The sequence below is a fragment of the Bos indicus x Bos taurus genome, chromosome 6 (assembly GCF_003369695.1).
Source record: "Bos indicus x Bos taurus breed Angus x Brahman F1 hybrid chromosome 6, Bos_hybrid_MaternalHap_v2.0, whole genome shotgun sequence".
Classification (NCBI taxonomy): Eukaryota; Metazoa; Chordata; class Mammalia; order Artiodactyla; family Bovidae; genus Bos; species Bos indicus x Bos taurus.
Window position 1 is genome coordinate 6,928,174 of NC_040081.1, and position 13,385 is coordinate 6,941,558.

General features: G+C 38.7%; 1 protein-coding gene across 1 annotated transcript in view; it reads right to left on the reverse strand.

Annotated features, from left to right (window-relative positions):
• Positions 1-6,202: 6,202 nt before the first annotated feature.
• METTL14 (methyltransferase like 14) overlaps positions 6,203-13,385 on the reverse strand; it is a 40,497-nt gene continuing 33,314 nt past the window's right edge. The window contains exon 11 of the mRNA XM_027543734.1: positions 6,203-9,196. Within this exon, the coding sequence (XP_027399535.1) occupies positions 8,892-9,196 (305 nt within the window). The 3' untranslated portion in view covers positions 6,203-8,891. The remainder of the gene's footprint in view (positions 9,197-13,385) is intronic.

Below are 13,385 nucleotides of genomic sequence, written 5' to 3' on the forward strand. Positions count from 1 at the left end.
CCTCATGAATATGGTTTCCAGAGCCACTGTCATCCATGAAAATTCAGTTTTAAACTACATAAAGAATGAAGTCAATTTGGGAAGCAAAATAACTAATGTCTAGTTTAGGAAACTATCATAATAGTGACTACAGATCCGGTCTCAAGAGTATGAGCTCTGCAAGCATTTTCAGGGTACGTTTTTTATTTTATGACATTAAAAAATATTAACAAACACAGAGCTCTTATATGATAAGATTTTTCTATTTTAAGATCTTTTACAGAATAACTTTGAAGCGAATATTTTTCAAACTAGGGTATACCTTCCGTCAGTTCAGTTCAGTCCAGTCACTCAGTTGTGTCCGATTCTTTGAGACCCCATGAACTGCAGCATGCCAAGCCTCCCTGTCCATCACCAACTCCCGGAGTTCACTCAAATTCACTTACATCGAGTCGGTGATGACATCCAGCCATCTCATCCTCTGTCATGCCCTTCTCCTCCTGTCCCCAATCCCTCCCAGCATAAGAGTCTTTTCCAATGAGTCAGCTCTTCGCATGAGGTGGCCAAAGTACTGGAGTTTCAGCTTTAGCCTCATTTCTTCCAAAGAAATCCCAGGACTGATCTCCTTCAGAATGGACTGGTTGGATCTCCTTGCAGTCCAAGGGACTCTCAAGAGTCTTCTCCAACACCACAGTTCAAAAGCATCAATTCTTCGGTGCTCAGCCTTCTTCACAGTCCAACTCTCACATCCATACATGACCATAGGAAAAACCATAGCCTTGACTAGATGGAACTTTGTCAGCAGAGTAAGGTCTCTGCTTTTCAATATGCTATCTAGGTTGGTCATAACTTTCCTCCCAAAGGGTAAGCGTCTTTTAATTTCATGGCTGCAGTCACCATCTGCAGTGATTTTGGAGCCCAGAAAAATAAAGTCTTACACTGTTTCCACTGTTTCCCCATCTATTTGCCATGAAGTGATGGGACCAGATGCCACGATCTTCATTTTCTGAATGTTGAGCTGTAAAGCCAACTTTTTTCCTCTTTCATCAATAGGCTTTTTAGTTCCCCTTCACTTTCTGCCATAAGGGTGGTGTCATCTGCATATCTGAGGTTATTGATATTTCTCCCGGCAATCTTGTTTCCAGCTTGTGCTTCTTCCAGTTCAGCGTTTCTCATGATGTACTCTGCATATAAGTTAAATAAGCAGGGTGACAATATACAGCCTTGATGTACTCGTTTTCCTATTTGGAACCAGTCTGTTGTTCCATGTCCAATTCTAACTGTTGCTTCCTGACCTGCATATAGGTTTCTCAAGAGGCAGGTCAGGTGGTCTGGTATTCTCATCTCTTTCAGAATTTTCCAGTTTATTGTGATCCACACAAAGGCTTTGGCATAGTCAATAAAGCAGAAATAGATGTTTTTCCAGAACTCTCTTGCTCTTTCGATGATCCAGCAGGTTTTGGCAATTTGATCTCTGGTTCCTCTGCCTTTTCTAAAACTAGCTTGAACATCTGGAAGTTCATGGTTCCCATATTGCTGAAGCCTGGCTTGGAGAATTTTGAGCATTACTTTTACTAGCGTGTGAGATGAGTGCAATTGTGCAGCAGTTTGAGCATTCTTTGGCATTGCCTTTGAGATTGTAATGAAAATTGACCTTTTCCAGTCCTGTGGCCACTGCTGAGGTTTCCAAATTTGCTGGCATATTGAGTGCAGCTCTTTCACAGCATCATCTTTCAGGATTTGAAATAGCTCAACTGGAATTTCATCACCTCCACTAGCTTTGTTCGTAGTGATGTTTTCTAAGGCCCACTTGACTTCACATTCCAGAATGTCTGGTTCTAGGTCAGTGATCACACCATCGTGATTATCTTAGTCGTGAAGATCTTTTTTGTACAGTTCTTCTGTGTATTCTTGCCACCTCTTAATATCTTCTGCTTCTGTTAGGTCCATACCATTTCTGTCCTTTATCGAGCCCATCTTTGCATGAAATGTTCCCTTGGTATCTCTAATTTTCTTGAAGAGATCTCTAGTCTTTCCCATTCTGTTGTTTTCCTCTATTTCTTTGCATTGATCGCTGAGGAAGGCTTTCTTATCTCTCCTTGCTCTTCTTTGGAATGCTGCATTCAGATGCTTATATCTTTCCTTTTCTCCTTTGCTTTTCGCTTCTCTTCTTTTCACAGGTATTTGTAAGGCCTCCCCAGACAGCCATTTTGCTTTTTTGCATTTCTTTTCCATGGGGATGGTCTTGATCCCTGTCTCCTGTACAATGTCACGAACCTCATTCCATAGTTCATCAGGCACTCTATCTATCAGATCTAGTCCCTTAAATCTATTTCTCACTTCCACTGTATATCATAAGGGATTTGATTTAGCTTAGGTCCATGAAAAACTTTTCTTTAAAAAGATATTGTTTCAAAAATATAGTTTTAGGATATCCCATGAGGTTTAATGTTACCCAATCAATGTTTTAGGGACTCATCATGCCTGTTCAGTAAATAGGCTATTACATTTATGAATTAGGGCAAATCAGATTTGGCATATTAACATAAATTTGCAGCAGTAAACTCTAGTATACCAAAAAAAAAAAAATCGTGTTTTAAAAATTAGCATAATCGCTTCTCGGCCTTCTGGCTAAGATCAAGTGTAAAAATCAACCTGAGTCAGAATCTCTATTTCACAGAACTGGCAGGGAAGATTTCCTGTCTTCTGTCCACACTGATGACTAGTGTCGAAGCCCCACAGTCTTTTTAAGTCCAGGACTCCTCTGTTTCCACACTGTGTTTGGGAGAAATAAATGTGTAGCCTGGGGACCAACTTTCCTGTGTGCACCATTCAGCTACTTCCCAGTGAGGTCCTCTCTGCCTGAGGCAGTGTCACTGACCCCCAGCAGTTTCCCAAGACCCCCAGGATTCTCCCTATGCCCATCCACAGTCATCCTGTGCTCTCCACACTCTTAGGCAACCTACCCTCCCTCAGGTCCACTATTACAAATAGGAGGAATAGTCTAATTTTTTACTGAAGCGGTTAGCAACAAGGTGATACAGATGTGGTTAATTAATCTGCCTTACTTTAATAGGCTAAATTTGACACAGTATTTTAAAAATTAATGTCCTGAGGAAAGTCAGATGCCTTTAAACTCAGACCAAAGGAAACTGATTCTGTAAGTCCATTGCTGCTGCTAAATTGCTTCAGTCGTGTCCGACTCTGTGCGACCCCATAGATGGAAGCCCACTAGGCTCCCCTATCCCTGGGATTATCCAGGCAAGAACACTGGAGTGGGTTGCCATTTTCTTCTCCAATGCATGAAAGTGAAAAGTGAAAGTGAAGTCGCTCAGTTGTGTCCGACTGTTCACGATCCCATGGACTGCAGCCTACCAGGCTCCTCCGTCCATGGAGGAGGATTTTCCAGGCAAGAGTACTGGAGTGGGTTGCCATTGCCTTCTCCGGTAAGTCCGCTGGTAAGTAGTAAGTCATTTCCTCAGCTTCAAAGATGATGTTCTAATACTTTAGAGGAAAAAAATCCTTACTATTTAGAAAATCAGTCCTTTTATGGAGCAAGAAAGAAACAGCAAAAAGGAAGAGAAGTGAAACAAGAAGGGTTTTAAAAATCCTCTGGGAATTACTTCCAATTATTAGTCAAACAAGAGTAAAGGGCTATTTATTTACTGAGCACTTGCAATGTGCTGCACATTAGAAGCTGAGAAAACATACTGCTGCCATTATAGAGTCTGTGACAAAGACCAATTGCTAAGAGTGTGAGCAGCAGAGTTATTAGTTCAGAACTAAATGAGCAGGCAAAAGCAGGTACCAGATGGAATGGGAATCTTTCACTTGAAAAGCATCACTCTAAAGCAATCAGAATTGGGAATGTTCCCCAAAGAAGTTCTAATGACATTCTGACCCAATATGTTATCAGCATCATTTCAAGGAAGTGATGGGATTTAAAATTCATGGGGTCATAGGACTTCCCTGGTGGTCCAGTGGCTAAAGCTCCACACTACCCAAGCAGGGGGGCCCCCAAGTTCAGTCCCTGGTCAGGGAACTAGATCCCACATGCCACAACTACGGAGTTCACATACCGCAACTAAGAGTTCACACACCACAACTAAGCGCTCACATGTTGCAACTAAAATCCTGCATGCTGCAGCCAGAAGATTCTGCATGACGCAAAAATGATCAAAGATCCCATGTGCCACAACTCAGACCTGACGCAGCCAAATGAACAAATACTTAACAGAATAAAATAAAATTCAGAGAGTCAATTAGCTGACAAGCTTACATGGGCGCTTATAGTTTCTGAAATTTTGCTTTGGAATTATTTTTATAAGCATAATACTCTTAATCATGCTTATATGCTGTTAAGATTTTTATTTCAGTAAGATATAGCAGTAGAAAAGTAAGCTAGACTCTTGAGATCCTATTTACCACTACATATACCTTGCTTTTTGGACAAGGCAAAATAATCCCTCTACCTGTGCAGCTTATCTGAATCATGGGCAATATCATTACATCCAAACTCTCTCCTTGTACTTGATATCAAAGTATGTACCAACCATCTTGAAAAGCACAAACCTATAAAATGACAACAAATTCCTTAAGACATCCAAGCGATTACCCTGGAAATTTATCCAGCATAAACTGGATATCCTAGCAAAAAAAAGAACTGGGTATCCTAGCAAAATAGTTTGACATTTTGTCCTCTACTTTAAAAAACCATGCAAAAAACCCCACAGAATGATGATGTACTCTTTTATGACATTAACAGCTGTAACTCTAAGTTAAAAGCTGAGGCAGATGTGGGGTTCTATAAGGAGGTGTGGCAAACAGGCCTAGCCTCCACATTCCCTCCACTGGACAGATGAATGGCTGCAGTCACACCCCTATATCCAACTTTAAAGCATTAGTCCATGTCTGCAATCTCTTTAGTGTGTTTCAAAGTGTACCAACAACATTCTCGAAGTGAATGTTTCCTGTCCAAATCAAGTAAATTTTTTTCTTCCTCTTTAAGTAAATTTGATAACAGTATTTAGAAGCCAGAATTTAAAATGTATGCAGAATTTAGCTAGCCAAACTAATTTTTAAAAATTTCAGTTCTTTGAAAGGAAAATGTAAGCAAAGGACACAAAGTGTTTTAACTGCCAACATCTAGGGAGATTTCACATGAACTGGTTTCAGACTTACCGTCCTCCCTCTGTGGTGACAATCAGTTGGCGTTGGGTATGATGTCTGCCTTACCCATGAGCTGTGTTGCCACCTCTCTCTCAGATCTCCACAGCCTTGAGATCAAGTCAATGACTACTTATTAAGGTGCTCTGTTCTGCTCCCTTTTCTTAGAGAGGAGCTAAGAAAATCCACCCATGTGGGAAAGCAGCAAAGACAGGACAAAAGGGAGACAGTAAATGAAAGTAAATAGTCCTGTATTAAATATGCAAATAGCATTGTGAAAGTCACTCAAAATGTCTAAAAAAAGAATTCAGTTCAGTTCAGTCGCTCAGTCGTGGTCTGACTCTTTGCGACCCCATGGACCGCAGCATGCCAGGCGTCCCTGTCCATCACCAACTCCCGGAGTTTACCCAAACTCATGTCCATTGAGTCAGTGATGCCATCCAACCATCTCATCCTCTGTCATCCTTTTCTCCTCCTGCCCTCAATCTTTCCCAGCATCAGGGTCTTTTCCAATGAGTCAGCTCTTCGCATCCGGTGGCCAAAGTATTGAAGTTTCAGCTCCAACATCAGTCCTTCCAATGAACACCCAGGACTGACCTCCTTTAGGATGGACTGGTTGGATCTCCTTGCAGTCCAAGGGACTCTCAAGAGTCTTCTCCAACACCACAGTTCAACAGCATCAATTCTTCTGTACTCAGCTTTCTTCACAGTCCAACTCTCACATCCATACATGACTACTAGAAAAACCATAGCCTTGACTAGACGGACCTTTGTTGGCAAAATAATGTCTCTGCTTTTTAATATGCTGTCTAGGTTGGTCATAGCTTTCCTTCCAAGGAGCAAGCATCTTTTAATTTCATGGTTGCAGTCACCATTCCACTATAAAATGAACTCATGGCTTGCTTCACTGATTCACATTATATATGTAACTTCTATATGCATTTTACATCACTGACTTCAAATTTAATTTTTTTTAAGTATTTTTGGGAAAAAACCTACCTTATTTGATTTCATTGTTCATCAGCCCCTCTAGTTATAAAAGAACTATAACACAGACTCAAACTGATCATTTTAATATTTCGTCAAATTCTAAAAAAAGGGTTTACAGAAAAAGAACATCTAGATTAAATGAGGTAGTATTTTCTCTGTGCATTATACCTAACAATATTCATGAGTAGCTGACTGGGGGTCTTGAGAGCAGAAGCAAATGTGACTTTTCAGAAATGGAATCTTCAATGGGTTCAATTTGCCAGATAAATGTTCTAACCTCCTGGGGAGTCCTAGGTTTATAGCTTAAAAACTGACAGCATATACTTAACTCCCTATCAGTTCAGTCCCTATCACTGAACATCAAAGATAATGCTAATGTCCTATATGGACCCCAAGATTATACAGGACTGTTCCAAGAAAAGCCTTTCTTATACACAAAAGCTTATGTTTTTAACAGCGCACACAAAAAGAGACTTTCCGATCAAAGACTATCACTTAGAATAAATGGGCCATCATTTTGTCAAGTTAATAAAAATTATATTAAATCAATAAAATCTAGAACTATAGACTAAATCTTATGTTCTTAAGTTCAGAATGAAAAAAAGTACAGGTTTTAAAAATAAGCTGCTGTAATCAGAACATTGTAAGTTAATTAACAACTAAAATGGGTAGAAAGTATTTTAAGAGACATGCAAAGGAATCATTCTTAGTTACAGTGTGCTGTCCCAGGCATCCAACCATTACGATCCCATCAATTTAAAATGAAACTGTGGCATAACAATTACTCGGTTTACAAATAAGAGAGGTATATAGTTTTTATGAGCTAAGGACTTATAGGAGGTGGCTCTTCTACTTACCAAAGTATTAGCTAGTACAGCCCTGATTCCCACTGCAACTCTGGATATGCGGCCCAGCTACCAAGTCTGACTCCACACTTGATCCACCACTAAAACGTCTGACGCCTCATGCACTGTGCTGTCTCATTCTACACTTTGACTGACATCGTGACAATTACCTGGTCTAAGATGGTTCAGTAGTGTTTGGGTATGGTATTCCCCACCACGAACTCTGTTCTAGCTGACCCAGAGCAGGGACCAGGCTAGAGTCCTATTTAAAGGACAGAGTCACTCCCTAGCTGGTGTGTCTAAGGACTCCCATTGGGCAACTGAGTATCTGTCTTCTTCATTCCCAGGTCACTTTAACAAATAGAGTTCTCTCTCTGGTAACTTCTAATTACTGAAGCTGAAAATGTACCACCATTTCAGTAAAAATTTTAACCAACAGTTCCACATCATATCTACATCAAGAAGAACATTAGTCAAATGCTACCTGTATTAGAAAGCTCTAACAGGTTGAGCAAGTAAAATTCATCAGGCTTTTAAGGATCTCAAGCATATTCCTATAATTCAGTCCCTATCTAAAAACTGAGTCTTTAAAGGATATAACATAACCTCATTTTGTGAGCCAATGAAAAGCACAGAAGGGCTACTCACAGACCAAGAGAACAGTCTCATCTGAGGTCAATCCTTTTTCATTTGGTAACGACGACAATTCCACTCACAGAAAAGAGACTCTCAAAGTTCAAAGGTTTAAAGTTTCATTAGAAAAATCATACATAAAATAAAAAATATATTTGTCAACAATAATGGTATTATTTCATTCAGCAGATTCATGCAAAACATGAGTGACAGTATAGAAATGACAATATAAAATCTCATACAACTTATCTGGAAAACCAGTCCCTTAGAAGGCAACTGCAGTTCCATTTTTCCAAGCTCTCTTCTTAAGTTGAGGGTTTTCTGTAACTGGTTTTACCTTTTCTCCACAACAAGTTTAAAGATGCATGTCATTTTCCCATCACCAAGTACTTTATTCCCCAAAATGTTTAAACCAAGCACCTGATAACCAGGTGTATCTGTTGCTTCCAATTCTTTTATTTTGCTAAGGAATATGAAACTGCTTTGAAAGTCAATCCAAGATCACACCAAAGTTTTATTGTCCTTAGCTACTTGGCTATTTGTCCTCGTCAGCTTCTTAGGAAGCATGAGTAACAGTCATCGGTAGCTGCATAACTGAGATTATAATGAGCACTTTTTTTCCTCTTTGTAAATAAAGTATGCCTATAGGCTCTACCTCCTCTCTGCCCACCCAGCGGCTCCACCTCCCTGATCAGATTTAGACCTGGGAGGAGGTTTTTGTTTCAAATCTCTTAATTTCTTCTGTGATCAAATTACACGAGTTTACTTAAGATTTTTCAAAAAGAAAGAAAAAAAGTCTCTTTTATTGTTTCAATGAGAAAATGTTGAAACCCTAAGAGAAGTTTACCATCTGTCCCAACTCCACTCCATCAAGGCTGCAAACAGCTTCCCATTTGCTGTGACAGCAGTGGTGGGATGCCCATGATCAACTACTGTCAGCACCCATGATACTTCAGACTGGGTCTTTTTCACTGCTCACTTTATTCCTAAAAAGCAAAAGCCTTTGTAATTAGACTAAATTCAGTTTCTGAAAGCGAAGGTATTTGTGTTGTTCCAGTCTGTTTGGTTACATGCACAGGACAAAAGACAGGATGACTCATTTACCCTGAATAAAACGAGACAATGACAACTGCAAGGGAGGTTGATTAAAATATTCCTGTAGCTTAGAGAAACTAAAGCAAAGTGCAAGCTGGAACAAAGTTCTAAACATATCCTGGGTGAAATTCAAACTATCAGAAAGAAGGTGAAGAGGCATTAATAGGATCAGTGTCCTAAAAACTATCGAGGTGGAAAGCCACCTCTGTGTGCTCCTCCACGGCCCCCCCTGAAGCCACCTCTTTCTCCTCGGAAGTTAGATCGATTTCTCTCTCGCCCACGGCCAGCAGATGTGCCACCTCTTCCGCCTCCTCTGGGAGCTCCACCTCCCCGATCAGATTTAGATTTGGGAGGAGGTGATTTTGGTCGAAGTCTCTCAATTTCCTCTGTACATCCAGTCAAATAGGAATTCGGGGCACTGAAGTAGGATGCATACGTTTCTGCATTGTAGTTACTATTTGTAAGAGTTGGTCCAACTGTAAGCCACCCTGAAACGGAGGGGAAAAAAGATTAACCTTTTTTTCACCCCCAATTCTCTTACTGATCTTTAGGAGCCATTTCAAATCTCCAGTGTATTTCCAAAGATGTCCCTATCACTTACCCAATATTGATATTTTACATAGAACACATGGCATTTAACTATGGTCTTTGATTTCATATATATATATTTTGTTTTGTTTTTCCTCTTAAACTGTAACTTTTATAATATAATCATCATCTCCATCCATATTTCACATTCTGTGAGAATAGGATTTAGAAAATATTAAGACACTACACTGAGTTCTGGTTTAGTGAAAATTTATTAAATTTTACGTTACCTTCCTACTTGTAGAAATTTTTCTACAAGTAGGTTCCAGTTTTCTGACTAACATCCTGGAACTAACTTTTGCTTCTTCTCTTCCAACCACATTAACCCAGCTGGCAGGTCTTAGAAATTCAACCTACTACCATGCTGCTCCTACTTGTTACCATCTTTCCATTTCTGCTGCCACCCTTAGAGTTTTTATTTTTCTACTAGTTTTGTCCCCTACACATATAACAGACATACATGTATACTGTAATGCTTTCCCAACCTCTCCTCCCTCTAAAAGTGGAAAGCCTAAAGCAAAGCTGAAACCACATTCCTTCTCTGCACAACCTTCTGGGCTTTCCACTAAGCCAGAATTCAGTAACATGGAATCGGAAGCCTTATACAATGAGGTCTGAACTAGCTTTCTAATCGCACTGCTGAAACAATGAACCACTATAGTTAACTGTTTGCACACTGGTCTCTACCTTGTGCCTATAATTTTTTCTATCCTGTCAACCTGGTGAAAATTCCATCCTTCAACATCCACTTTAAACATGTATCTTAATGAAATGAGTATCTTTCTGAATTTCCATTACATATTATATTTCCATAGGTTTTGTCAACTTCATTGCTAGATAATTTTCCTTATAAGGATGGTTTCTGTTTGATTACATTGTATCTGCAACGAGAAGAACTACAAATTAACTATAAATGCCTGATGGAGACCTCGTGCTTTGAGGTTCCCTGCATGTGGCGATTCCTGATCATTAGGGCAGGTCGAGGAATCTCTAAGAATTAGGTTCTTCACCTGAAAAATTAATCTCACACGATTTCTGCCTTATCAAGATTATTTCTTAGACTATTAGGTCCATGATAAAATGCAAAATGTTTTACTAGGGTCACATTCTAAAATGTAGTAGCCTTTTTTGGTACAAAACTGTTCATCATTTAAATTGTCTAACAGTGCACAGGTAACATCTGTAATATCTGGAGAAAAATAACAGACAAAACCATATGATGCCTTTCATGTCTCATCAAGTAGACACCTTGATAAAAATGAGATGAAAGAACACACTGCACACCTATGTGGTCTCACAATTGAACCTATGAGACTTACTTGCTTTTGGTTCATTTTCTGCTATACATATGGTGCTGTGGAACACAATGCACCAGCAAGAGGTAAGAAAAAATTCGAAGATTTAATAAAAATAGTTAATATTGTCTCTTTCATGCTATATTGCCCTACATAAATAAGACATGTAAACCTTTACAAAGTAACCTGCAAGGGATGCTGCCTCCCACTCACAAATTCTTCACTGCAACAGTGTTCTATTAAAATTTCTAATCCTTAATTTCTAAGAGCCAAGTAAGTTTGAATTAGCTTGGCTTCAGTGAATATGATATATATATCAATCTTTAATCTTTAAAGCAATAATAAAGAGGATTCCTTTGGTATGTGTTATATACCTTAGACTACCTCCTTGAGGAAGAAATGTATTTGAGGATTTGACCCAAATAGATTATAGTCTCTTGAACAGACTTCTCTCAATTGCTCCTATTATTATTACTTACATGGTTAACTTCCTACTACATAATTTTCCCAAGTGGATACTCCTTCTTAATACTAAAATAATTTGTGCAAGAATGGGCAAAGATAAAGAATCAGATAGTAGTTTACAAGCAAAAAATAAAATCTAAACCTCTAAGACTTTGTACAACTGGTATAGATATAGATAGAAGGGTATCAGAGATATAATGTATAATATAAAGTGGGTAGCTAAATGAATGGAGAAAATTCCCATTATGTTATAGTTATAGAATATTATAAATACAAATTGGCACCAAAATTTGTATTTTTATTTCAGTTGCTGTTTAGGCTTATATCTGTAGCTATACTTAATAATTATCTACTCTCTCTACTCCTTAGGTTCTTCCACTCACATTAAAAAAAAAAAACTTAAAATAATGCTGCTGCTGCTAAGTCGCTTCAGTCGTGTCTGACTCTGTGCAACCCCAGAGGCAGCAGCCCACCAGGCTCCCCCGTCCCTGGGATTCTCCAGGCAAGAATACTGGAGTGGCTTGCCATTTCCTTCTCCAATGCAGGAAAGTGAAAAGTGAAAGTGAAGTCGCTCAGTCCTGTCCGACTCTTAGCCACCCCATGGACTGCAGCCCACCAGGGTCCTCCATCCATGGGATTTTCCAGCCAAGAGTACTGGAGTGGGGTGCCATTGCCTTCTCCATAAAATAATGCTATAAAGCCATTAAAAGCATTATAACTAATTACTTAAATGTAGAAATAATTTTGACATATATTTTGACATAATATTGAGAAAAATACAAAATGATGAATGACACAGTTATGTAAAAATCTGTATGCACAATAGGACTGGAAAGTATTATGCAAAAAAATAATACTTCTTGGAAGTAATGAGGCTGAATCTTTTTTCCTCTTGAAAATTTTCTTTAATGTTGTTACACTGACTTTTCAATTATTAAAGATTACCATCTGTTTGATGTTCCCTTTTATTGTTCAAATAGCTTTGCTGTTTCTTTAAAGTTTTCTACTTCCTTTAAATAGCAGTTCCCACTGGAGATTGTTCCCAGATTCAAGAGCTATTTATGAGTACCAAGGTTAATGATGGAAGATAAAAATCTGTTCCTTATTTCCTCAAACACTACAGCCATAATCTTAATATTCAATATCTATGGACATCTACACTTTCTGAAAAACACACAACTCCAGCTGAGCATCTAGTCATATTACTTTCTCTTAAGCCAGTGAAGAGGAAATATTTGCTTGCCACAAGCTCTGTTGCCAAAATATTTTACTTTGATAAGAGAGTAAAACCATCTACTAAACCTCCAAACAAGATGTTCATGTATATGTACAGCAGAAGTCTCAACAACTCAAAGTTCATTCTGTAGCTGTGTATCTAGTATGTGTGTAAAACTCAGGCATGACTGTATATATAGAGAAAAATTGCTTTTAAAAGACTAAAGAAACTATGAAGTTTAAACCATAGCATCCCTACCCTTTTAAAAAACCAATATGCTACTTTAATTTAGGATTTAATAATTCAAGGGTACATGCTGCAATTTCCAAGAAAACCAGTGAAGGAACAATAAAAGAATATCTAAGAAGTTAATAAAAAAGAAACACTGAATAATATAAGAATACTTAATCCAAAAGAAATGAGAGAAAAGGGGACACAGAACAGGTGGTACCAATGTAAAGCAAACATTAAGGTGGTCATAGCAAACACCCTCCTCCAACAACACGAGACAACCCTATACATTGATGTCACCAGATGGTCAACACTGAAATCAGATTGATTGTATTCTTTGCAGACAAAGATGGAGAAGCTCTATACAGTCAGCAAAAACAAGACCAGGAGCTGACTGTGGCTCAGATCATGAACTCCTTATTGCAAAATTCAGACTTAAATTGAAGAAAGTAGGGGAAACCACTAGGCCATTCAGGTATGACCTAAATCAAATGCCTTACTATTATACAGTGGAAGTGACAAATAGATTCAAGGGATCAGATCTGATACAGCGTATAGAACTATGGATAGAGGTTCCTAACACTATATAGGGAGGCAGTGGTTAAAACCATCCCCAAGAAAAAGAAATGCAACAAGGCAAAATGGTTGTTTGAGGAGGCCTTACAAATAGCCAAGAAAAGAAAAGAAGCAAAAGTCAAAGGAGAAAAGGAAAGATATACCCATCTGAATGCAGAATTCCAAAGAAGAGCAAGGAGAGGTAAGAAGGCCTTCCTCAGTGTTCAATGCAAAGAAATAGAGGAAAATAGAATGAGAAAGACTAGAGATCTCTTCAAGAAAATCTGAGATACCAAAGGAACATTTCATGCAAACATGGGCACAATA